Here is a 27,625-nt window from a genome sequence, read left to right on the forward strand (position 1 = left end):
GAACTGAATAGGTACTTTGTGACAGTCTTCACGGTGGAAGACACGACTAACATCCCCAAAGTTCAAGAGAGTCGGGGGCAGAGGTGAGTATGGTGGCCATTACCAAGGAGAAGGTGCTAGGAAAACTGAAAGGTCTGAAGGTGGATAAATCACCTGGACCAGATGGATTACATCCCAGAGTTCTGAAGGAGATAGCTGAAGAGATAGTGGAGGCATTAGTGGTGATCTTTCAGGATTCACTCGAGTCAGGGAGGGTCCCAAAGGACTGGAAAATCACCAATGTTTAAAAAGGGAGTGAGGCAAAAGACGGGAAATTACAGGCCGATTAGCCTAAACTCAGTTGTTGGTAAGATTTTAGAGTCCATTATTAAGGATGAGATTTCAGAATACTTGGAAGTGCATGGTAAAATAGGGCAAAGTCGGCATGGTTTCATCAAGGGGAGGTCATGCCTGACAAATCTGTTAGAATTCTTTGTGGAGGTAACGAGTAGGTTAGACAAAGGAGAGCCAATGGATGTTATCTACTTGGACTTCCAGAAGGCCTTTGACAAGGTGCCACACAGGAGGCTGCTCAGTAAGATAAGAGCCCATGGTGTTAGAGGCAAGGTACTAGCATGGACAGAAGATTGGCTGTCTGGCAGGAGGCAGAGAGTGGGGATAAGGGGGTCCTTCTCAGGATGGCAGCTGGTGACTAGTGGAGTTCCGCAGGGGTCAGTGTTGGGACCACAACTTTTCACTTTATACATTAATGATCTAGATGAAGGAACTGAGGGCATTCTGGCTAAGTTTGCAGATGATACAAAGATAGATGGAGGGACAGGTAGTATTGAGGAGGCGGAGAGGCTGCAGAAGGATTTAGACAGGGTAGGAGAATGGGCAAAGAAGTGGCAGATGGAATACAATGTGGGGAAGTGTGACATCATGCACTTTGGTAGGAAGAGTAGAGGCATAGACTATTTTCTAAATGGGGAGAGAATCCAGAAATCTGGAGTGCAAAGGGACTTGGGAGTCCTAGTCCAGGATTCTCTTAAGGTTAACTTGCAGGTTGACGTGGTAGTTAGGAAGGCAAATGCAATGTTGGCATTTATTTCGAGAGGACTAGAATATAAAAGCAGAGATGTGCTGCTGAGGCTTTATAAGGCTCTAGTTAGACCACATTTAGAATATTGTGAGCAATTTTGGGCCCCGTAACTCAGGAAGGATGTTCTGGCCCCGGAGAGGGTCCAGAGGAGGTTCACGAGAACGATCCCAGGAATGAAAGGCTTAACATATGAGGAATGTTTGAGGACTCTGGGTCTATACTCAATGGAATTTAGAAGGATGAAGTGGGATTTGATTGAAACTTACAGAATACTGAAAGGCCTGGATAGAGTGGACATGGGGAAGATGTTTCCATTAGTAGGAGAGACAAGGACCTGAGGGCACAGCCTCAGAGTAAAGGGAAGACCTTTTAGACAGAGATGAGGAGAAACTTCTTTAGCCAGAGAATGGTTAATCTATATAATTCATTGCCACAGAAGGCTGTGGAGGCCAGGTCATTGAGTGTATGTAAGACCGAGATAGATAGGTTCTTGATTGGTAAGGGGATCAAAGGTTACGGGGCGAAGGCGGGAGAATGGGGTTGAGAAACTTATCAGCCATGATTGAATGGTGGAGCAGACATGATGGGCCGAATGGCCTAATTTCTGCTCCTATGTCTTATGGTCTTATGGGCCAAGTGCTGGTAAATGGGATTAGGTAGGTAGGTCAGGTGTTTCTCAAATGTCGGTGCAGACTCGATAGGCCAAAGGGCCGCTTCTGCACTGTGATTCTGTGGTGTATCTACACCACAAGGACTGCAGCGGTTGGAGAAGGTGACTCGTGATCACCTGCTCAAGGGCAATTGAGGGTGGGCAACCAATGCTAGCCTTGTACACTCTTATACCATGAACAAATTAAAATAAAACAAAGATTTTAAAAGGATCTGGAATAGGACACAGAATAGGAAGTGGCTAGTTCTTTAGAAAGCAAGCTTAGCTGCAATAGACTGTATTGTCTCATTTATGTTCTGTAAAATTCTGTATGACCTGTAAATGAAAAAGTGAAGATAGTTCATCATGGCATTTCTCTCCTCCTGAACTGCCGCCCTCAGCTGTCCCTGTCTCCCTTACTTTGTTTCCATTCTTGTGTCTCCCTTTATCTTCTTCCACCTTCATTTTTCTGACTTGTCTTCCTCTCTCTAAGCATCCTGAGACTTGCTTTGCCACCTGGAATCGTTATATGTTAAAATAATTATCTAGTACTTTGTCACAAATCTATAATAAGTAACACAAAGTAGCACTTTATCTGATATGGGGGGAAGGGTACTCATTGCCACTTCTTCCCCAGTTTGTTTTAATTGTTTGCCTCCTTTAGGTCTCTTTGCCATATACCCCATTCCTGTCAACTGACCTCCCATGTTTCGTCTAAATGCTGATTCCAGTCCATTGTTAAGATGATTGAAGTGATCCAAAGTAATGTGCTTTTTGATTTTTTTTACCTTTCTTGCTCTGCAAAGTTTCTTCTCCTGACAATGTGACTTTGTTGTGCGAGCAGGCAGTTATTGCAAACTTACCATGTTGTGGCAGAGCATGTCAGTCAGAGGTAAGAAGCCAACAGTGATGCGTCTAGATTTTGCCAAGAAGTTTTCTGAAGGCTAGGGTGGGTGGCAGTGTGTGTGAGCGTGTTTGTCTATTTCAAAATAAATATTGGACTATATTTGCTAACCAACTCTGATATCCCTGGGAAAAGGATACAGATAAGTTTATTTTAATATCCAATTGTAACTATTCCTTGTGGCATAGCAGTTGGCAGCAGAGAGCAAAAATGCAGCTGAAGATTAGAGGTGCTTTTATAAAATTTGTTTTTATGAAAATAACATAAATTTTTATAGTACCTATCTACTTTCTACCTACAGGTATCCATTGATATTTAAATTTAATTTTACAGATTAAAACAATTAGAGCACCAATTACTTCAAGTGAAAGCTTCAGCTCCATTCCGATTACCTGCTTTGAAATTTAAGGTGAGTGTAGAAGTAGATTTATTACCTGCGATTTAAAATTTGCATAACTCTCAAATTCAGTGAGATGGGACTTCTTACTCCTGCCCCTTAATAATAAACTAAATCATTTAAGTTCACTTGAGAATTTAGTCATATTATTCTCAACAACACTGTACTTTTGGTGACTGGTACAGTGTCTTTGTGTTTTGACAGTGTATGTTTTTTAATAGCTTATGTGACAAAACTGCCTGCAATGATTTCCCCTCAAACACAATTTCAGCTTTGCTGATATAAAAGCAAAATATTGTTGATGCTGGAAATCTGAAATAAAGACTGAAAGTGCTGGAAAAACTCAGGAGGTCTGGCAGCATCTGTGGAGAGAAAAACAGTTAATGTTTCAAGTCCATTTGACTCTTTTCAGCTCTGAAGAAGTCATATGAACTTGAAACATTAACTCTGTTTCCCTCTGCAGATGCTGCCAGACCTGCTGAGTTTTCCCAGCATTTCCAGTCTTTATTTCTGCTGAGTTTGAGTTTAAAGTGGCAGATAAAGGGAAAGTATCTGTAGCCTGTATATTCCCCTTTCCCACCCTAAAATGATGGGCATAGCCACAGGTAACAAATCTTTAAAAGCTACCAATTAAAATTAAGGACAAGCGGCAAAACTATGCATCGACCAGACAAGATAGCAACAACTCGGTGACAATTTTACACTATATGATAACAGCTACAGATGTCGGCGACAACTGCATTACTTTATTCTCAAGGGTGTCTCCATCGGCAACTAGAGTTTTACATAGATCATAGGCATTCATGGAATTCAGATTATTTCTGGTACATTTATACTTTAGCGACTGGTCTGACATTGGTTGTTAGCCTGTTTCCAGTCATCAACCAGAATAAGATGCATGTTTATGGCTAGGATAAGGGGGAGCCTGTGGAAGGTTCAGCATGGTGTGCAATGGGAAAGAACAGAATGGAGTACCTCTTATGACAACGAAGTCCATGAGGTCCTTCCACTTGTTAGTGTAATTCATTCATTACAGCTGGTTCAGAAAAAAAAACTGCTTTGGCTTGTTGCGACTATTTAAATTTGAGACTTGAACCAATGTTGAGTATACATAAATTTAAAATTGGAGTATCCATTCCAATGTTGAAAAATAACCAGCTGAATTTTCATTTTAGCCCAGAATGTTGGTGATCATTGTGATTATGATTTTCAGGATGTGAATCCCAATTTATGAATTCCTAATAGATGAGATGCTTCTGATTTTTGTTTTGTGCCATTTATTTTTAATACTATTTGTCAAAGCGAAAACCAATTTAATTTATTTCAGGTTGAAAATTTCTTCTGCATGGGATCCCCTCTAGCTGTTTTCCTTGCATTACGTGGCATACGACCTCAACATAGTGGTAATCAGGATCATATTCTACCGAGAAGTATCTGTGGCCGGTTGTACAATATATTTCACCCAACTGACCCTGTGGTGAGTTCTCATTCTATATGTAATGCACCTTAACCATGTTTGTGGTCTCCTGAACTGTGAAATAATCATAGGAAATAGGAACAGGAGTAGGCCATTCGTCCTCTCGAACCTGCTCCGCCATTCAACTAGATCATGGCTGATCATCTACCTCAAAGCCATTTTCCCATGCTATCCTCATTTCCCTTGATGCCATTAGCATCTAGAAATCTATCGATCTCTGTCTTGAACATACTCAATGGCTGAGCCTCCACAGCCCTCTGCGATAGAGAATTCCAAAGATTCACCACACTGAGTGAAGCAATTCCTTCTCACCTCAGCCCTAAATGGCCTGCCTCTTATTCTCTGACTCAGCTCCTGGTTTTAGACCCCTCCAGCCAGGGGAAACATCCTTCCTGCATCTATCCTGTTGAGTCCTTTAGGAATTTTGTATGCTTCAATGAGATCACTTCTCATTCTTTGAAACTCTAGAGAATATAGTCCGAGTCATCTCAATCTCTCCTTTATAGTACTATCCTGCCATCCCAGGCATCAGTCTGGTGAAACTTCATTGCACACCTCTATGACAAGTATATCCTTCCTTAGATAAAGAGACCAAAACTGTATGCAATACTCCAGGTGCGATCTCGCCAAGGCTCTATACAATTGCAGCAATTCTTTTTCACTCCTGGACTCAAATCCTCTTGCAATAAAGGCCATTGTATCATTCGCCTTCCTAATTGCTTGCTGCACCTGCAGTGACTTATGAACAGATCCCTTTGGACATCAACACTTCCCAATCTCTCACCATTTAAGAAATACTCCACATTTCTGTTTTCCCCACCAAAGTGCATAACTTCATATTTTTAATTTTATATTCCATCTGCCATATATTTGCCCACTCACTTAGCCTAAATCCTCTTGAAGCCTCTTTGGATACTCTGCACAACTTACATTCCCATCTAGTTTTGTACCATTGGCAAACTTAGAAATATCACATTTGGTCCCAACATCCAAGTCATTGATATAGATTGTGAATGTCTGGGGCTCAAGCACTTATCCTTGCAGTACCCTACTAGTCACAGCCTGCCAACCTGAGAATGATTCAATTGTCCCTACTCACTGTTTTCTGTCAATCAAATTTCAATCCATGCCAGTATATTACCCCCAAACCCATGTGTTCAAATTTTGCTTACTGACCTCCTGTGTGGGACCTTATTGAAAGCCCCTTATTCTGCTAGTTACATCCTTAAAAAAAACTCTTAACAGGTTTGTCAAACATGATTTCCCTTTTGTAAATCCAAGTTGACTTTGCCCAATCCTACCATTATTTTCTAAGTATCCAGTTATCTCATCCTTCAGATAGACTCTAGCATTTTCCCTACTACTGATATCAGGCTAACAGGTCTGTAGTTCCCTGTTCTCTTTTCTCCCTCCTTCCTCAAAGAATGGGGATACATCTGCTATCTTCCAATCTGAAGGAACCATCCCAGAATCTATAGCTATTGCTAGCCACCTCTCTCAACGTTCTGGGATGTAGATCATCCTCCCAGAGGATTTATCAACTTTCAGTCCAATTAATTTCTCCAATACTACTACTTACTAGCACTACTTTCTTTCAGTTCCCCATGCTTGCTGATCCCTTGGTTCTGTAGTATTTCTGGGAGGTTTTTTGTATCTTCCTCCATGAAGACAGACACAAAGTATTTGTTTAGTTTCTTTGCCATTTCTTTATTCCACATTATAAATTCTCCTGTCTCTGCCTGTAGTGGGCCCACATTTTGTTTTTGCTAGTCTTTTCCTCTTTGCATACTTATAGGAGCTTATATAGTCAGTTTTTATGTTTCTTACTAGTTTACTTTTATATTCTGTTTTCTCCTGCTTTGTTAGTCTCTTAATCCTCCTTTGCCGAACTCTAAAAAGCTCCTAATCCTCAAGCTTAGTACGATTTGGCACTTTATAAGCCTCTTCCTTTGATCTAATCTAACCTTAAGTTCTGTTGTTTGATCACCTTAAGGAAATTTCCTGCAAGTTTTTTGTGCCTCAAAGGAATGTAAACTTGTTGTAAACCATGTATTAATTCTTTAAATGCTAGACATTGCCTTTTAATGTAGTCTCCCAATCTACCACAGCCACTTTGCTCCTCATACCTTTGTGGTTTCCTTTGTTTAGATTTAAGACCCTAGTTTCAGATTGAACAACATCACTTTCAAACTTAATGTAAAATTCTGTCATATTATGGTCACTCTTCCTACAGAATTTTTTACAATAAGATTACTAATTAGCTCTTTCTCATTACACAATACTAGATCTGAAATAAGCTGTTCCCTATTTGGTTTCTCAACATAACTGTTCTAGAAAATCATCCTGTATACATTCCAGGAATTCGTCCTCCACAGCGTTAGTGATAATTAGGTTTACTCAGTCTATATGTAGATTGAAGATCTCTCAATTACTGTATTACCCATGCTATATGCCCTCCATTCTCCTGATTTATACTGTGCCTTGCATTACCACTACTGTTTGGTGGCCTAAAAACAATTCCTACTAAGCTGCTTCTTGCTATTTCTTAGCTCACCCAAACTGATTCTGCATTTTGATCTTCCGATTTAAGATCCTCTCTCACTAATGTACTGATCTCATCCTTTATTAACAGCACTACCCTACCGCCTTTTTCATTTTTTTCCTATCCTTTCTTAATGATATTGAATACCCTTGAACATTCAGTTCCTTGCCCTGGTCACCCTGCAGCCACGTCTCCTTAATGGCAATTATATTGCACCTTTTTACTTTAATTTGAGCCGTCAATTCATCTGCCTTGTTGCACATGCCATGTGCCTTTTAGATAGAGTGCTTTTAATTCTGCCTTTTTATTATTTTCACAGCCTCTAGCCTTTTCTGCTGGAGTACTCTTGAGTTTGTATGCTCTATCCCTTCCTGTCACACTCAGATTATCAGTTCCCTTACTGCTACCTTGCTGTCTTGCCTCTCTTTGATTTATCACATCTTCTCTTACTTGATTTCTCTCTCACACTATTTAGTTTAAAGCCCTGTCTACTGCCCTAGTTATATGATTCGCCAGAACACTGGTCCCTGCACAGTTCAGGTGAAGACAGTTCCAAAGGTACAGCACCCACTTTGCCAGTGCCCCATGAATTAAAACCCATTTCTCTCACACCAAACTTTGAGCCATGCATTTAACCCTCTAATCTTATTTACTGTACTCAAATTTGCTTGTGGCTCCGGTAATGATCCAGAGATTATTACTTTTTGAGTTTCTGTGAGATGTATTGATGACAAGTATCTGATGCTTCTGTTTAGTCTCTTACTTGACCCATTCCTTAATTCTCATTTCTAGTTCTCATGCTTAGTAGTTTCTCTATAATATTTTGCCACTTCAAGTGTGCGCAGTACTAAAAAAAAAAATGACATGTCAGAGACTTGACAAGTATGAAATCTTAATTTATTTGTAGGCGTATCGACTAGAACCTCTGATCCTGAAACATTACAGTAATATTGCACCCCTCCAAATCCATTGGTACAACACAACTGTCTTAACAAAATATGATGACCTAAGGCCAACCTATATCAAGCCTGCCAAAGAGTCGATGAATCCTTCAACGGCTCCCTCAGCGTCTACCTCACATACAGAAATGGAAAATCTGCCAAGTCCAAGTACCTCGCCAGTTATGCCTCGACGAAACTATGGGGAATCAATAACCAGCCTAGGAAAAGCAAGTATAATGGGTGAGATATTAACAGTGTATCTGTTTTTAAACTGCATTAAATAACTGGAGAGGACAATGAAGAAATGTGATTAATTTTGAGGATGTTAAAAGACATTTTTATTATTGGCATTTAATGTATTTGTACCATAAATTTATAGGCTCTATAAACAATAAAAAATAACTAAAATGCTAATAATTTTTCTATATCCTGACTGCAAAATGTTTAATTTTATTGTACTTATTGAAAATTGGTTAGGTTAACCTACTTGTTCCCTGGAATACCATTTCAGAATAAGAAAACTGAGCAGCCAGCATGTTGGTGCATTTGCTATTGAGGTTTTTTTTTTAAAAGGTCAGTGTTTCCCTAGTTCCACAGTGGGTAAATCCACAAACTGTGTTTTGGAGTCATTTGGACTATAAAATTTCTGAGTTGTGGTTTTAGGGCAGGAATGAAAAATGGAGCAACTCCATGTTGTGCCACCCATGGAAATTTTCTGTTATAAATTGGAAGAAAAGCAAATTTAAGTAATAAGGAAATCAGATGCTAATTTCAGAGATAAAAACAAAAAACTGCGGATGCTGGAAATCCAAAACAGAAACAGAAATACCTGGAAAAACTCAGCAGGTCTGGCAGCATCAGCGGAGAAGAGCACAGTTGACGTTTCAAGTCCTCATGACCCTTCAACAGAACTAAGTAAAAATAGGAAAGGGGTGAAATATAAGCTGGTTTAAAAGGGGGGGGGTGTTGTTGGGATAAGCAGCCAATGATAGATGGAGATAACCAAAAGCTGTCACAGACAAAAGAACAAAGAGGTGTTAAAGGTGGTGATATTATCTAAAGGAATGTGCTAATTAATAGTAGAAGACAGGACAGATAAGGTACCGATAGCTCTAAGTGGGGGTGGGGAATACTAGGTAGAAATAAACAATGGGTGGAAATACATTTAAAATAATAGAAATAGGTGGGAAAAGAAAAATCTATATAAATTATTGGAAAAAACAAAAAGGAGGGGAAGAAACGGGAAGGGGGTGGGGATAGAGGAGAGAGTTCAAGATCTAAAGTTGTTGAACTCAATATTCAGTCCGGAAGGCTGTAAAGTGCCTAGTCGGAAGATGAGGTGCTATTCCTCCAGTTTGCGTTGAGCTTCACTGGAACATTGCAGCAGGCCAAGGACAGACATGTGGGCATGAGAGCAGGGTGGAGTGTTGAAATAGCAAGCAACAGGGAGGTCTGGGTCATGCCTGCGGACAGACCGAAGGTGTTCTGCAAAGCGGTCACCCAGTCTGCGTTTGGTCTCTCCAATGTAGAGGAAACCGAATTTCAGAGACCCAGTTTAGAAACTTGGGTTGCTTGTTTCTACATAACCTTGTGCTTTAAAACATGGATCCAGGTATTGTCCAGTGTGGAAGTTGTTTAAAGGATGTTTGCAAGTACAGGGGAAAGTCTTTTGATAAAAATACATTACTACACCGTTTCTCTAACCACTGCAACTTCTTCATTAAGCTTGGTGGATGTTTGCTGTGGGATTAGCTTTATGACCTTGGAAACAACAGAAGGGCAAATCCCACTCCATAGGCAGAATTTTCCCTGGAGGCTTCTGAAACCTGCTGTAATTGGGATCAGAAATTATACTGTGTAAGAAAGAAATGCTTACCTGTGATTTTCCCCAGAGTGGACAATTAATGACCAGAGAGTGAGCTCACCATCCAGTTAAGGACAGTGGGTGGTCTCTCGAAGCTTGAAGGCCAATTAGAAAGTAGTAGCAGGATGCTGTGGCAGGTAAGTGCGGAAGAGGGCACACCAAAATGGAGATGTCCTCTGCAACCTTTTCAAATTTAAAGATGAAATAGATTGAACAGCCTGGCCACCATTGTGAGGGTGGGGGATGGGGAATAGTGTGGCCTCTGTTCTGCACCGAGGCGAACAGGGAGGGCCATTAAGGCTGCCTGGAGTACTGACCCTCCCCAACCCTATATCCCCCAACCTGCCACTGGGAGGCCACCTCCAGACTGCAACACTGTACCCAACACCTCCAGGGACCTAGAGGCCAAATGGAAAATCCCAATCAGCCTTGGTTAACAGGCCTTTATGGCCCTTTAAGTGGGTAATTAGATGCTCTGCTTGTGGGTGGGTAGTTCTGCTGCCCACCCCCTGCACACATAACCCCGGGCCCATCCACCTCTGTTTCTGCCCCCAGCAGGGACTGAAAACCCAGTCCCCTATGATTTTTGGAAGAGGATGACAGAGCCAGGAAGGAAGGCGAGGTTGTTCAGGCAGAACCAAAAGCGTTTTTGGCACATCATGTTGTTACCTTCACACCAGGCTATACAGACCAATGCAATAGAACCTCCACTCATCCCAGGAGCAGTAGCTTCAATGACTACACTAATCAAGAAAATTAATTTAAGAACTATGCTCCGAGACCTTTCCTGCAGGCCGTCGCCACCACAGTCAGAATTTTGTATGACTGAGGCATTTCTAGCTACATCTCGTAACCTCTAAAATGATCTAAATCTCTGCATATCTGCATAGTAAATGACAATAGATAGTTCATTCAAGCTAGCCCCTACTTAAGGCTCTCCAAAACTCCCTCTAACTTGTAAGTGCGCGTTCAATTTTAGAGTTGCAAGATTCTCAAAACTACAGGGAATTATTTATTGCATTAATGTGGGTTTACATACATTTCTCTGGAAGCTTTTTCTGTTGTAGTTTACATTCTCCAAAGTGCGTTTAATTTCTGACTAGCAGCTGTGGCTCAATGGATAGCACTATTGCCTGAGTTAGTTCAAATCCTACTCCAGAGATTTGAGAACAAAAATCTAAGCTAACATTCCTATGTAGTACTGAGGGAATGCTGTACTGTTGTAGACATTGTCTTTTGGATGAGATGTTAAGCCAAAACCCTATCTGCTCTCTAAGGTGGACATTCAATATCCCTCTTGCAGGTCAGTTATTCCTGGTGTCCTGGCCAATATTTATCCTTCAGTCAACATCACAAATGGTTTATCTGATCAGTATTGCATTGCTTTTTGTGACAGCTCATTGTGTCCTAGTTGGCTACATTACATCAGTGACTACACTTCAAAAGCACTTCAATGGTTTGGGGCATCCTGAAGCCATGAAAGGTGCTATATATATGTAAATCTGGTCTTTTCAGTAGTGACTTTTGGGAATTACTAAATTGAGACTAACAGTACTCTCAGCAACAATGCCTTGTGCAGTAGTAAAAAGCAATCCATTGACCAACAGAACAATCTTATACCAGGCTAAAGACTTTGAGGTCTGTTCTGAGGCACTCAGTGGAGAGAGGAAGCTCCACAATATAGCCCAGCTAGAGTATTAAAGATTTTGCGCTTGCAGCTTTGCCTATTCAAAGAGGTCTACTAATGGATGTACAGGAGGTGAAAGAGGAAAAGGTACAGCAAGGCGATCAGCAGCAGCATTTACAAGAAGCAAGAGGCAACAGTTGGCCAGACAAATTTATATAAATTTCATTTAAAAACCTGTCTTAATATCTGTTCTGCCCAGTCTATGAGCAGCCCTGTCAACATTTCCCCCTTTCCCAAAAGATGTATTTATGCACTGACAGTTCTTTGAAGAAACTTACCAAATCCCCTTCCCAAACCACCCATAAACAATGTCTGTAGACACTTCAGCTTCACTGCTACAATAATTTCTATTGGTATTATTTCCAGTTCTCGACATCACTTCCTCTGAAGTCTGTGTTGGCTCCTTCTGATTACACTGTATTCACATCAATATTTTCATAATTTGATCTTTATAACTAAAAATTCCAAGATTTACCACACCATAAATATTAAACTAATGGGGCTGTAACTATCTGTTTAAGCTCTGTTTCCCTCTTTGAAAATGGGTATTACATTAGCCCCTCTCCAGTGTCTGATACATGTACATTCAATAGAACCCTGAAGCACATTTTCTCAGGACTCCGCTATTTCTTTCCTACATTCCCCGCCATCACCCCACCCCTAGTCATTGGATAAATCTCATCAGATCCTGACGCTTTGTCCTTCTTTAGGTTGGAAACTTCTCCAGTACTTTCCTTTTACTTTAATTGTTATTTGTTGTACGCAGCCTGCTCATTTCAATGGGTGGTATCTGTGAATTTGTTTTGATGGCCATGCATACATTATATGTAAGCAGCAGCCCACATACACCTTAGAGGGAAGCTTGCCTCCTATTCATTGGCTTTTTTAAAACACTTTTGCGAAGTGCTGGTTAAGTGCCGCACTGATTTCTGTTTATCCTCTAAGTCTCCATCCTCCCTTCTCTGATTCCTTCTCACATTTAATAATTCTCTTTCTTTTTATTGATATACTTGTAGAATGCTTTCCTGATTTTTTTTTCTTTTTAATTCTCTCCATTTCCAAAGGAACATTCATTTATAAAGCAGCTTCAACATAGAAAATGTCCCAAAATGCTTTGAGGACATATAGATGCCAGGCCAAAGAAGGTGATGCTTCAAGAAGGAACTAGAGAAGCAGAGATATTTAGGGAGAGAATTTTACAACTTGGTACTTGGGCATCAGAAACTACAATCATCCGTCGTAGGACAAAGTAGGGCGGGGCTTCTGTAAGTAGTTGAGAAAGAGATGGGGATTTTAGAGGGTTGGTTACAGGGCTGGAATAAATAGGAAGGGACAGGCCATCTATGATTGATGGAGCCATATGAAGTCTTTTAAATTTCATATCTGGCACTTGAGATTAAAGGTGAAAAGAGTTCCTCACCCAAGCTGATTTGTTAATACCTTTGATGGAAGGAAACCTGTCCTTATCTGGCCTGACCTACATGTAACTTCAGACCCACAGCAATGTGGTTAAATATATTGAACATATTCAAGACTGAGTTAGACAAATTTTTGATCTACAAAGGAGTCGAGCGTTATGGGGAACAGGCAGGAAAGTGGACTTGAGGCCACAGTCAGATCAGCCATGATCTTATCGAATGATGGAGCAGGCACAAGGGACTGAATGCCCTACTGCTCCTAATTCTTGTTTTCTTGTGTTGCGTTCTTAATGTTTGAATGATCTGATGTCATTATGCTTTTGAACCACAAGGTGGCATTGTAGACATGGATGTTTGTTAAATGGGTTTGATTCAAAAGAATGGAGACGGAAGTTTAGTGCTGCTTCTATACTGACTAACCTGGAATTCTATTAAACTAGGTAATTTCTAACTATACCCAAAAATGAAAAATACAATTGATTAATATTTTTGATCCTTGATTACGAGGAAAGCACTTTGCAACGGATAAAGCTTTCAGTTGGCACCCTGCTTCGTGGTGTTGAATTCAGTAATGCCCTGCTGTACTCCCAATATAGAAAGCATTTGGCTCAGTGTTCTGGACCAGCAACCGAAATGCAATATTGAGCTCTAAATTGTTACCAATTGTTACTAAAGGGAATGAATGTTTAAACTTCATTTCTTACAAAAGACACAGTCAGGAAGTTTTACTGCTGGCCTGCATAACTAATTCCAGCATTTCTTTCAAGAATCCCGTCCTACTCAGGCCCCCTCCCACAACTCTCTCTCCAGTATGTCGATGACTGCTTCGATGCCACTTCATTAAAAATATATATTAATTTTGCTTCCAATTTGCACCCCTCCATCATTTTCACATGGTCCATCTCTGACACTTCCCTTCCCTTCCTTGACCTCTCTGTCTCAATTTCTGGTGATAGGCTGTCCACCAATATTCATTATAAGCCTACTGATTCCCACAGCTACCTTGACTACAGCTCCTCACACCCCGCTTCCTGTAGGGACTCCATCCCATTCTCTCAGTTCCTTCGCCTCTGTCGCATCTGTTCTGAAGATGCCACTTTCCAAAACAGTTCCTCTGACATGTCTTCCTTCTTCCTTAACCGAAGTTTTCCACCCACGGCGATTGTCAGGGCCTTCAACCATATCTGGAGGTACAAGCAAGCAGTTATAGGAGCAGATAATCAAAAGATGTCACAGACAAAAGAACTAAGAGGTGTTGAAGGTGGTGATATTATCTAAGAGAATGTGCTAATTAAGAATGGATGGCAGGACACCCAAGGATATGTTGGCCATTCGCACCATATATGCCTCCTACAGACATGGCGAGCAGCTGTAATACCAAATATAAGCATCCCCTAGTGTCGCCTTTTATGCAAATGTCACTGTAGCTGACAATCTGGTGTTTTATTTTTAAAAATTCAATCAGCATTGCTAATAATGAATTAGTCAGAGCAATTTGATCATTCAGCTCTGCCACATCTTAAAGATGAGTACATTTTGAGTGAGAACCAAGAAATCTAAAAGTAGATAAAGTGAAGCTCCATTTTTTCCATGCTCACGTTTCTTGTTAAACCCTAGATTTGTTGATTAGAAAGTACATTTAAAAATATTTTTACTTACTCTTTACAGCCTTACAAGGATTTCAATAGAGGTTTCACCACTTTGCATTTTTCACTGCCCTCCCTCTCCACCCGGTCCTGTTCTCATATTAGTTTTAAAATTCACAGCTGATCTCCAGAAGTTTATATCAATGCGTCTTTCATGAGTGATTTTGCTTCCTTGGCAATGTTTTTTATTGTTGTCAGGAAAGAGAATCGGGATTTGGATAGGTTAAGTTGACCTGAGTGCTCTTTGAGTTGAGGATGAGTGTCTAAATGCCGCAGGTAGTGTTAGTAACTATTCGTTATGGTCCCTATGAACCATGCAGGGGTGCGGGGTTGTGGATTACAGGACTAGCCATTAATGCCTTTCGGAGGTGCCGGAGCAGTGCTCTGGTATGCTCTGGCAGCACTACACCACTGGCCTTTGCATAGTCTGTATAAATTACTGATAATTCCTTGTCATTTTGCTTTCTGAACTGCTTCTCAACTATATTGCACAGCAGTAAAATGCCATTTGATGACCCTTTGCCTGTGGTGAAACTGAACAAATGCTGGTAATCTACACTTAGTCTTCAAGCTTGCAATCTTGTAGTCATGGGTCCGCTCCATTTTTATCAAGAATTGGAAGAAATAGCAGAGAGAGAAGTGATTGACTGTGTCTGCCTTACCATCTGTAGCTTGATTTTTGTTTCTTTTTCACTGCATGTTTTTATCCTTCCTGCTTTGGTCTCCTGGTGAAGGAAATTTCAAAATTGAATTTAAATGTTTTTGAAAAGTTCTTGACTTGATTTTAATCTTAATTTAGGCTTCCATTTGATTTTTATTCAACTGTGTTTCAACTGTTAAATCCACTTGCCCAAACAGTGCAGATCCTATCACCCTTCAAATGCATTGTTTGCAAGGTTTGTGACCTCGTCTGTTAGGCAATCTTTCAATCTAGGGAAAAAAAATACAAAAGCTAAATACTGCAGATGGTGAAAACCTGGAATAAAAACTGAAAATGCTGGAAATACTCAGCAAGTCAGGCAGCTTCTGTGGAGAGAAAAACTGAGTTAGTATTTCCTGTTGATAGCCTTTCATCATTTCAGGTCTTTTGACTTGAAACGCAACCTATTTTTCTCTCGATAGATACTGCCTAAACTGAGTATCTCTGGTACATTCTGTTTTTATTTCAGTGTGTTGATTGGACCTGGCATTTCAAATTTGAAGCCTTTTAATCTCTGAAATTCCAAACCATGACTTCAGCCTTACAACTAAATGTTCTACATACAGCTTTATTTCCTGATCAAAATGGTGAGTGTTGTTTCTCAAGGTCAGTAATAGCTCGTGTATGGAGTTTTACACACCTTTCATAAAGTATTACATTTTCCCATCTTAATTTTCATTTTTTTGTTCCTATTAGGAGCTGCACATATAGGAAAAGGCATTGGTGGAATACTGTTTGCGAGATTCACACGTTCTACTTCAACCGCTGAGGAATACAAGGAAGAAACAGTTGTAGAAGAGAGAAGAGCAACTGAAGCTCAGTACAGTCCAAGGATCCTGTCACGCAATAATTCTGGTCTTTTGTATGGTACAGGTTAGTATATGCAAGTCTTATTCTTTAAAGCTTCTTGCAAAGTAAATAACATTTCCTTAAACTTTGCCTATCCTTAATTTGTACTCTATTTGATGAAATGAACAACCATAATCGCTAAATTTGTTTCTCCAAGATTTTCTGGCCCCAGCACCAGGTATCGTCACGGGCAGATGGGAAAATTTGAAGAGCAGTTAAAAGTCAATGGCTCTCCAAATTTTCCCGTCCTGTCCACGACAGTGTCGGGGCTGGAAGATCCTGGCCAAGAAGGCGATGATTTGCAAGGAATACTGGGAAATAATTTTTTTAATTGGTCTGCTGTTACTTCTGGGCTTCAGGTGTTTGATGCTGAAATAATAGTGAGCAAAAATAAATAGCCATAATTTTGTTGTCCAAAACCAACTGTATTAACCCCTCCAATAGCAGGTTTGTCCCTAACAGTCTTCTAAATTGAACTGTGCCATGTTTCACTTCTGCCAGCCTGATTAGCCAGTGATGAATCAAAATGTGTTGGCACTGAGAGAATGGGACAACTTTGAAGAACAAAATCTACTCTGCTCTGAACTGAAGGGAAAACTGCTGGATTTGGATTTGACCTGTAAGCACTGCCCTTCTAGAAAAGCCTGAGGACAATTCTTAGGGAGGACTGAGCATTCCAAAGAGCAAGATGCTAATTTAGCCCATCAAGTCTCTAACAAGCATTGATAGCCCTGCATTGTATTTGTTTTTAGTGTTTGAAATGATTTCTAGTTATGGGTTTATTAACTCTTTGATACATATCATTCAATGACTTTCATTCTCAAGTAACATCCATTCTGGATTTAGATCCTCCTGCCTCCTGCTTGAATTTGGAGAATGGTGAATTAGCTGCAGTAAGTTATTTTTTATGCTGCTGCTATGAAAGACTAGATCTTCCCAAACTACCCATGTTAACAAAATTGAACGGGTGAACGCAACATTACTGAAGATGCAACAGCAATTTTATTTAAATTTAAATAGTGACATTAAAAATGACTCCACCATTAATCCCAGTTTGGTGATTAATATAATGCAGGGCTAAAATAGGAAACTGAATGGAAAGCAGTGTGATAGAAGTATTCTGCCTGAGCATCATTTTATTGGTTATATCACTAGTGATGAACATACCTTGAGATATGTGGAAGTCTTTAAAATAAGAAAGGTTATGTTTAAGGTTATCAATTAAGCTTATACTCTTTCACTGCAAAGGTTTTTTTAATGGTCATTTTTAAGTGACCTTGGGACACGGATCTTGTATGATGTAGAATGGTCCTCATTCATGCTTTTGTTACCTCTAGACTTGACTATTCTAATACGCTCCTGGCTGGCCTCTCCATAAAATTGAGATAACCCAAAACTCTGCTGCCAGTGTCTGTACTCACCAATCACCCCTATACTTGCTGGCCTACATTGGCTTCCAGTTAAACAATGTTTTGATTTTAAAATTTTCATCCTTGATTTCAAATTACTCAGTGGCCTTGCCCCTCCCTATCTCTAATCTCGTCCAGCCCACAACCAGGCCTCATCCCCCCTGATGTACCTGCACTTGTCTAATCCTGGCTTCTTGAGCTTCACAGATTTTAATTGCTCCACCATTAGTGGCCATGACTTCACCCACCTAGGCCCTAAGCTCAAGAACTCCCTTTCTAAATCTCTGCCTGTCTACCTCTCTTTCTTCCTTTAAAATGTTCCTTAAAACCTACCTCTTTGACTAAGCTTTTGGTCATTTTCCTTTAATATTGTCTTATGTGCCTCAGTGTCTAATTTTGCTTTATAATGCTCCTGTGATGTTAAAGGTGCTATATAAATATGAGATAATGTTGTGAATACAAAGCCAAATCAAAAGCTGTAAAAGAACCGTGTGCCTGTGATTTTCCTCATTGGGCTCTTTGTCAATGCTATTGGTATGTGAAGGATAACTTGCTTTTGGAGAATCATCCGCAGCATTGGGTAATATAAGGGACTTTGCATTCTAAGGTTTTTAAGATAGACGCAGAATTAATGCCCTACTTACTTTGCCTTGTACTGCTGGTTGAGTGTCAAATGAAGGTGTTGAAAGAGGTGGGGTTTCACAAAACCCCTGCTGGCAAAAATGCCACAATATCAAATAAAGTTAGCTGAGGCCTCTGTCATTTCTGCCTTCCAGTGAGCTGAACAGTTCAGATGGCTCATAGAGATCAGCTATGCAGTTGCTCAGTTTGCTGGTTTCATTGTGTTGATTTTAACCCCTCTTGCCCAGCAAGGTACAATTGAGTAGATCTAGGTGATGGGCATGTAGTGTACAACTTATGAATGTGAAAAAATTGTATCCGTTTAATGTGAAATTTGCATTATTGAATTTCTATTTAAATTCTGAAGTGTTGACAAGCTGTTTATTTTTTCTCTATTAGTGGAGTTAGAGCATCGCCTTGATTTTGAACTGCGGGAAGGCCTTGTAGAAAGCAGGTATTGGTCTGCAGTAACATCGCACACTTCTTATTGGTCATCCCTAGACGTCGCTCTTTTCCTCCTCTCGTTTTTGTACACACAGAGACCACCTGGGAGTGCAGACCAATCGGAAAGCACCAGATTGTCAGGAGACACTGTGTACAAATGAAGAATTGTTTAGAGAGACTATTGGTACTGCTGCTTAAAGTGCAATGAAAAACTAAGGGAATCACAATTTTGTTTGTGTTTTTTTATTTATTTTCTAGAATCCACAATGAATACTGGAAGTATGATCAACCTATTTCTAAATAAAGTACTCAGACTTGAGTCAAACATTTTCCTTTCCTACCCCTTAATACTTTGTCATTATTCACTGTATAATAGGTATGCAAAGTACTTCTTTACATTTATGGCAAACTGGGTTTGACACTAACATCTAGGCTGGAACTTATCATTTTTAAAAACTGTTAATTTTTATGTTTCAAATGTGCAAACTATATACAAATACTTGTTTTGTACAAGGAAATAACCCACTATGAATGTTGACTTGAAGTTTGCACTTTAAAGCTCCAACCTCTTGTCCTTGTCTTAGTTATTCAATGTGGCGAACGATGAACTGTTTACACATTTGAAGTATAAAATGTATATTTGGTGCTTATAATTTTGTTAACACAATATCACTAATGTTTTTCACATTATTTGTTCTGGTTCATGTACTTTTTAAAAATTTCGCCAGCATTAAAAGCTAGACTGTACTATTGTATAGTGCAGGAGGCATTGCATTGTCATTTTCTCAGTACTTTGTGTTCTTTTTTCCAGTCAATAAAAGCCCTGGTGGTTTTATAAAACAATGTGGTTGATACTGTATCATTTTCAGATGCTGCTAAGGTTTTTATATAAAAAGAAAGCTAACAATTGGGACGAAGCAGAGGTAATTTTCAAGTTTTCTTAGTAAAACTGTTCAACCTTCAAACCTCCTTCAACTTACTTCCCCCTTGCGGGTTTTAGTGTGTAATTTTCAGTTCTCAAAACCTTGTAAATTAACAGCTTTGGTAATATGATAATCAGACAATTTCAGAAAACTCCAAATATCTTAATTTTTATCCTACCACATGATCACTTTCTTGTACTCTTCAATATTCACTTATTATTTTCATTATGTGTTTTACATCTGCCATCATTATCTGACAAATGAGAGGAATAGTGGCCTGTTTGGGACAAAAATATTCTTGGATAACCAGTTGGTTCCATTTTTAATTTAAAACCTTCTAATCCAGCTTGTCTGGTTTCAAAACGTACAACAGGCATTTCTGGTAAGCACCATATTCAGTGTCTTCAATCAGTTCAACGCCACAGATCAGATTTCAAACAATCTCCAAATCAAGATAAAGCACAGACTCCTTTCACAATTAAGCTCAAGAAATGCTCAGAAACAGTACATTTTTTTTTTGCACAGATGAATTAAGAAACCACAAGATATAACCGCATTGAAGAAAATCATGTATCCCTGAGTTAAGTTTGTATCACTAATAATTTTTAGATTAACTTTGAGCAATATCTGTTCAGCATTTGCACAAATAGAAATCCATGAGGGGGGAAAAATAGGATAGTAGCCATTAAAGTAGTCACTAGTTCCTTACTCTAAATTCTAACTGGAAATATTTCTGGTGCCAGTACGCATGGAGACTGGCAATGTTCCTAAGAAAGTTCATTATTGTACTAGAACTTCAAATCATAAAACTAGCCAACTTCAAATTATCCATGTTACATTGCAGAATTATTTACCAAACAATCCCTGCCATGTTTGGAATAACCAATTTTAAAATTTGTTACCTGTAAGTTTGTGGGAAAACTCCCATATTGGTATAAGTGATGAGTGAACCTTATGAATGTAATTGCTCAATGTCCCTACTTGTCTAATCCAAGGACTGAGAAATATATAACCTACATTCAAAATTTTTTGTAAGCGGACTGGTTCAAGAGGTCAGAATTACAAGTTTCCTTCTTGATTCACTCAAATAAAAAAAGTTTGTTCCATTGCTAAATGTAAAGAGAGACCTTCCTACTATGTAAATGAGTCATAAGAGGAGAATGGAACTTAGTGGATACCTCTTTCAGTAGTGGAGGTGAAGTGAACAAAATGGCTGCTTTAACCTCCTATTTGGGAACCTAAACACCTAAGTATGTGTTGCTAGGCTAACCTTCTAGCATCCCTGTAATGGTGGAAAAAAATTACACTAGCAGTTGCTGCTATGTAAGTTCTCTAAGTACATTGCTTTTGATATATGTAAACTATCTCTGTTGAATAGCTTTCATACATTCATCATAATTTCTGTTTGGATTTGGCTACCGAAAGATGTGTAGCTTCACAGACATATCATCTTTACCTTGGACACTAAGCGGGCAGGTTACCTCTGAAGGGAACCAGCTTGGAAGAATGATCTATTATGTGTCAAAGATAATGATCACTTTTAAGTACATTTTATGTTCAAATGAAGTTGGTCTTAATTTACAAAATTTACTACCACCTTCCATTTAATCTAGGAATAATTTAATTTATCAATTAACAATTTATACTGTCCTTTAATTTAGAGAAACATCCCAAGGTGCATTACAGAAGCCTAATCATGCCAACATTGTTATTGGACCAAAGAAGCAGATATTATGAGGGTTAGCTAAAAGCTTGAAGAGAAATTATTTTAAGGAATGCCATAAAGGAAGAAAAATAGAGGAGTTCAGAGTGGGAAATTCGAATCTTAAGACTAAGACTGCTGAAGGTGTGACTGCAAAAGATATAGTAAAAGGAATGAGATGCACAAGAAGCCAGAGTTGGTACAGCATAGTGATCATGGAAGTTTTTAGGATCGGAGAAGGTTATGGAGATATAGGAGGGGGCAAGAGCATGAAAGGATTTAAGTATGAAGATGAGAATTTTTTGGTTTGAGCCATTGGGGAACCAAGTGCTAACAAGGATCAACAAGCATGGGTGATGGAATCACTGAAGGTATAAACTTTGTGGCCAGAGTTAAGATGATGGTTTTATTCTTCCCAATCTTTAATTGAAGAAAATTGCAGCTCATGTTGGACAAGCAGTCTGACAATAGTGGAGGGGTAGAGCAGATATCATCAGCAAACGTGTGAAACTTGACATGATTGGCCAGATTTTCATGTCCCGAGAGAGTAAGGAGTGTGTGTACGTTGAAAATAAAATGAGTTTATAGGAACACAGTTTTGAATTTCCCAATGGAAATGTAGCTCATACAAACTTCCCATGGGCAGGAGAGGTGGGGGTTAGGTTTGGGTTACGACCCTGCAAGCAGGTCCTCTGATATCACGGTCACCATTGACAGCCCTAGATGAAATATGTTCTTCTTGTCCCCCTGTATTTTCATCAGGTTGGGTGGGTTTTGGAAGGTTTCTGAAAACCTATCCTGTTTGAGTTCATGAATCTTGGACGAAGCTTGCTGAACAGACAGGAATGTTCTAAAAGGCAAGTGTTAAATGGTTTGTTAGTTTCACATTTCATCAATAGATGATGTATGGTAAATTAGATGTGTTTTACTGGAGTGACAGATGATAGGACTCTGTCCAGTAAAGGTAAGCTGACCATTACATTGATCAGCATTGTGTAAGTGTTGAGGTGTCTTATCGTACTTTTGCCATTGGAGAAGGACTGTTATGTGTTTGAGACTGAAGAAAACGGCACTTGGGAAATCTTCTGTCATGATCTGAAGTGCTTTAAATGTCCACAGCCCTTTCATTAAAAAAAAACTGGCCTGCAGCTTTTGTTTAGAGAAAATGAACAGATACCTGTTGCTGAAGCACTTTGGTTGACAGAACATCTGGTGTAGCTTAGAAAAATAGGGTCATTTGCTTTTGCAGTTTCAATAGGCTCCATTGTTTGCATTTTCAAGGATGTGTTTTGACAGCGGGAATCATTAAAAATGCTTGGCTGAGTTTCAAAACCTACAGAACCACTTGTCTCAGCAGGGGTTTGTGTTTACAGTTTGACGGTCTTAAGGGGTTATTAAAGGATGACCATTTATGGGGATTTACTTTTTTTCATTGGGTCAAGATGTTTTTAAAAATATGAATGGTTGCTTTTCAGTGACCACGCTATTAGATTGTTAAAAGTGTACTTTTTAATATCCATTTCCAAGGATTCCCTGTGCTTGACATGGCTCCTGAGGACTATACATAGTGGATGCTGGGTGAGCGTCTATGGAGGATACATGTAGGGTATGAGGGGACATGAAGAATATGAGTGGTTATAGAGAAGGCATAGGAAATATGAGGGAGTATAGAGGGGCATAATAAATGTGAAGAGTTTTGGAAGGGTGTGAGGGGGCGTAATGGACCTAGTTGGAGAACTAGTCCGATGTCCCAATGAACCAAGGTAGGTCTTCTAACCACCCCACCTCAGCCCCTGCACCCCTCTGACATTGTGACTTGGAAAACCCAAACCGTCCCTGCCCATGACTCCAGGAGACGAAAATGTGGCAGTTTTGACAGAGGTGATGGACTCTGGTTTCCAAAGTGGAAAATAGGCTAACTCACGTTTCCCCAGCCCAATGTGAAAATCCAGTGCTGTGTCCCTGGAGGATGTTGCCTAGTGACCATCCAAGAATAGATCCTTGGGGGACTTAAACAAAAAATGTTTTCATGCATCAGAAGAATATAATTCTCCTACAGACATAAAAAATTAATAATACATGTAAGGCAACAAAAGCAACAATTGGTAGGGAAGTGATGGCATAGTAGTAATGTCACCGGACTCATAATCCAGAGACCCAGGCTAATGCTGTGGGGATGTGGGTTCAAATCCCAGCATGATAGCTAGTGGAATTTTAATTCAATTAATAAAAAAAAATCTGGAATTGGAAGCTAGTCTCAGTAATGGTGACTATGAAACTATCATCTGTTGTGAAAACCCACCTGGTTCACTAATGTCATTTTTGGAAAGAAATCTGCCATTCTTATCTGGTCTGGCCTACATGTGACTCTGGATCCACAGTAATGTAGTTGACTCTTAACTGTCCTCTGAAATGGTCTAGTAAGCCAATCAGTTCAAGGACAATTAGGATGGGCAACAAATGCTGGTTTTGCCATTGATGCCCATATCCCATCAAAGGATAAGAAAAACAACTATAAGATCACTGGAACAGAGAATACTAGACACTGGCAACAATTTTGATAGCTATGCTAGGAGTCAAAGAAACATTAAAGACCGTACAAGGCCATTGAAAGATTCCCTAGGTTAAAATTTAATGGGGTCCCAGGGTATAGCGGAAATACTAAGTGATTGTTTTGCACATGTCTATTGAAGATGATATCAATCAGCAATAAGTTAACAGCAAAATTGTGAATATTAAAGTAGATGAGAATACCATTTTATCAACAGAGATGTGCCTAAGGCGGGTTGCAGCAACAGCATAATAAAACCTCTCAAGGTGCTTCACAGGCATCTTAAGACAAAATATGACACTGAGCTAAATAGAGATATTATGTAGATGACCAAAATATTGGGTTTTAAGAAATGCCTTAAAAGAAAAGTGAGGCAGAGGAGTGTAGGGAAGGAATTCCAGAGCTTAAGGCCTAGACAATTGAAGGCATAGTCACCAATGGTGCTGCAATTTAAATTGGGGGTGCTCAAGAGGCCAGAATCAAAGGATCACAGATATCTTGGAATTTGTGGAGCTGCAGGGGGAGGCCCACTCCAAACAGATAGCCTGCACCTTTTACTAGGCAGGCTGGTGTCGGACAAGGGAGTACCTGGATTGGGGGGGCCCCTTTGCCCATCAGAAGCACCACCCCGAAGGTCATAATCCCCGCCACCACCACCCCCCCCCCACCCCACTTTAACACTTCCCACTCACCCCCAGCCTCTCAAACCGATCCCCCTCACCCCTCTCACTGGGACCTGATGGCCAGGTGCTGCCAATACCCAGACATAGCTTCAGCGCAGCCTCCATAACTTCCCCTTCTTTGGGGACTGACTGTAGTCCCAGCAGTGGCCACCGCTCGCATCTGGTGCTGCTGGGAATAAAGAGCTGACAACCAGATTGGCAAGCAGCTCTCTAAAGTGGGTCTTCCTCCCCACACGGGGGTGAAGGTTTTGCCTTGAGCCAATCAATGCCTTGCCGAGCATAATTAGACTTCTGGCAGCAGGCTTCTTTGTGGCAGGTTGCAGACCGGCTTTTCAGTCACGGAGGCAGGAACATGGCAGCTGTTAAAATCCAGCCCAATGCGTTTACAAACATATGAATTAGGAGCAGGAGTAGGCCACTCAGTGCAGTCAATGTGGTGTAGGTAAACCCACAGTGCTGTGAGGAAGGGGTTTCCAGGATTTTGACCCAGCGACAGCGACGGTGATATATTTCCAAGTCAGGATGGTGAGTGACTTGGAGGGGAACCTCCAGGTGGTGGTGATCCCATCTATCTGCTGCCCTTGTCCTTCTAGATAGTAGTGGCCATGGGTTAGGAAGGTGCTGTCTAAGGACCCTTGGTGAATTCTTGCAGTGCACCTTGTAGATAGTGCACATTGCTGCTGCTGCTGTGCATCGGTGGTGGAGGGAGTGAATATTTGTGGATGTGGTGCCAATCAAGCAGGCTGCTTTGTCCTGGATGGTGTCAAGCTTCTTGAATGTTGTGGGAGCTGTGTTCATCCAGGCAAGTGGGGATTATTCCATCAGACTCCTGACTTGTGCCTTGTTGATGGTGGACAGGCTCTGGGGAGTCAGGAAGTGAGTTACTCATCACAGGATTCCTAGCCTCTGACCTACGCTTATAGCCACAATATTTATATGGCTAGTCCAGTTCAGTTTCTGGTCAATGGTAAGCTCCAGGTTGTTGATAGTAGGGTATTCGGTGATGGTTATGCTATTGAACGTCATGGGGTGATGGTTAGATTCTCTATTGTTGCAGATGGTCATTGCCTGGCACTTGTGTGGTGTGAATGCTACTTGCCACTTGTCAACCCAAGCCTGGATATTATCCAGATCTTGATGCATTTGGACATGGACTGCTTCATTATCTGAGGAGTCACGAATGGTGCTGAACATTGTGCAATCATCAGCGAACATCCCCATTTCTGACCTTATGATGGAAGGAAGGTCATTGATGAAACAGCTGAAGGAACTCCTGGAGGTGAAATGACTGACCTCCAACAACCACAACCACCTTCCTTTGTGCTAGGTATGACTCCAACCAGTGGAGAGTTTTCCCCCTGACTCCCATTGACTCCAGTTTTGCTAGGGCTCTTTGATGCCACACGCGGTCAAACGTGGCCTTGATGTCAAGGGCTGACACTCTTACCTCATCTCGGGACTTCAGTTCTTTTGTCCATGTTTAAACCAAAGGTATAATGAGATCAGGAGCTGAATAGCCTTGGCGGAATCCAAACTGGGCATCAGTGAGCAGGTTATTGCTAAGCAAGTGCCACTTGACAGCATGTTGACCCCTTCCATTACTTTACTTACGATCGAGAGTAGACTGATGGGGCAGTAATTGGCTGGATTGGATTTGTCCTGCTTTTTGTGTACAGGACATACCTGGGCAATTTTCCACATAGCCAGGTAGATGCCAGTGTTGTAGCTGTACTTGAACATCTTGGCTAGGGGGAATAGCAAGTTCTGGAGCATAAGTCTTCAGTACTATTGCCGGAATATTGCCAGGGCCCATAGCCTTTGCACTATCCAGTGCCTTCAACCGTTTCTTGATATCACGTGGAGTGAATCGAATTGGCCAAAGACTGGTATCTGTGATGCTGGGGACCTCCGGAGGAGGCCAAGATGGATTACCCACTCAGCACTTCTGGCTGAAGATTGTTGCAAATGCTTTAGCCTTATCTTTTGCACTGATGTGCTGGACTCCTCCATCATTGAGGATGGGGATATTTGTGGAACCTCCTCCTCCAGTGAATTATTTAATTGTCCACCACCATTCACGACTGGATGTGGCAGGATTGCAAAACTTAGATCTGATCCATGGATTGTGGGATCGCTTGGCTGTCTATCACTTGCTGCTTAAGCTGCTTGGCATGCAAGTAGTCCTGTGTTATAGCTTCACCAGGTTGACACCTCATCTTTAGGAAGCCAAGTGCTGCTCCTGACATGCTCTCCTACATTCTTCATTGAATCAGAGTTGTTCCCCTGGCTTGATGGTAATGGTAGAGTGGGGGATATGCCGGTACATGAGGTTACAGGTTGTGTTCGAGTATAATTCTGCTGCTGCTGATGGCCCACAGCACCTCATGGATGCCCAGTTTGCGTTGCTAGATCTGTTCAAAATCTATCCTATTTAGCACAGTGGTAGTGCCACACAACATGATGGAGGGTATCCTCAATGTGAAGGCGGGACTTCATCTCCACAATGACTGTGGGGTGGTCACTCCTAGCAATACCGTCATGTGCAGATGCATTTGCGGTAGGCAGGTTGGTGAGGGTGAGGTCAAGTATGTTTTTCCCTCTTGTTGGTTCCCTCACCATCTGCCGCAGACCCAGTCTAGCAGCTATGTACTTTAGGACTCAGCCAGTTTGGTCAGTAGTGGTGCTACCAAGTCAAGCTTGGTGATGGACATAGAAGTCCCCCTCCCAGAGTACATTCTGTGCCCTTCCCACCCTTAGTGCTTTGAATGCCAAGTGATGTTCAATATGGAGGAGCACTGATTCATCAGCTGAGGGAGAGCGGTACAACAATGGCACAGATGTTTGATGCCTTAAGACAAATTGCATTTCTAAGCTGTACATATTTCATATGAACAAAGAATTTTTGCATTTGTAAACACTAGAATGCTGGCATAAACTTATTTAAATCAAGATTGTGAAAGTTTCTTGGACTTCCAATGAAGGAAAAAATATGCTCAGGTGCATGCTGCAGGATACTTTCTGCAGGTCTAACACTTTGGAGAAATGTTTTTATTATTTCAACTCAGCTTTACCTATTATCAACAGATTAATACTTTGAAAACTTTCTGGTAAAGTCACTCTTTACTTGCTGAGACACC

General features: G+C 40.6%; 1 protein-coding gene and 1 long non-coding RNA gene across 8 annotated transcripts in view; one reads left to right on the plus strand and one right to left on the minus strand.

The window, feature by feature from the left end:
- The window catches only part of ddhd1b (DDHD domain containing 1b), an 87,425-nt gene extending 67,969 nt beyond the window's left edge, over positions 1–19,456 (plus strand). For 6 of the 7 annotated variants that reach the window (XM_041213795.1, XM_041213796.1, XM_041213800.1 and 3 more), the window contains 5 exons: positions 2,968–3,043; positions 4,359–4,508; positions 7,958–8,231; positions 16,003–16,179; positions 18,585–19,456. In XM_041213795.1, coding sequence (XP_041069729.1) covers positions 2,968–3,043; positions 4,359–4,508; positions 7,958–8,231; positions 16,003–16,179; positions 18,585–18,790 — 883 coding nt within the window. In that variant the 3' untranslated portion in view covers positions 18,791–19,456. Of the gene's footprint in view, positions 1–2,967; positions 3,044–4,358; positions 4,509–7,957; positions 8,232–15,775; positions 15,894–16,002; positions 16,180–18,584 lie in introns of those variants that run through there. The other variant, XR_005946203.1, reaches the window with a different exon arrangement.
- Positions 8,072–27,625, minus strand: part of LOC121292167 — a 73,738-nt gene continuing 54,184 nt past the window's right edge. Inside the window, exons 2-4 of the long non-coding RNA XR_005946204.1 lie at positions 15,269–15,331; positions 13,963–14,144; positions 8,072–8,209 (exon numbers count right to left, since the gene is read on the minus strand). This is a non-coding gene — a long non-coding RNA (uncharacterized LOC121292167). The remainder of the gene's footprint in view (positions 8,210–13,962; positions 14,145–15,268; positions 15,332–27,625) is intronic.

This window comes from Carcharodon carcharias, chromosome 20 (assembly GCF_017639515.1).
Source record: "Carcharodon carcharias isolate sCarCar2 chromosome 20, sCarCar2.pri, whole genome shotgun sequence".
NCBI classification, from domain to species: Eukaryota; Metazoa; Chordata; class Chondrichthyes; order Lamniformes; family Lamnidae; genus Carcharodon; species Carcharodon carcharias.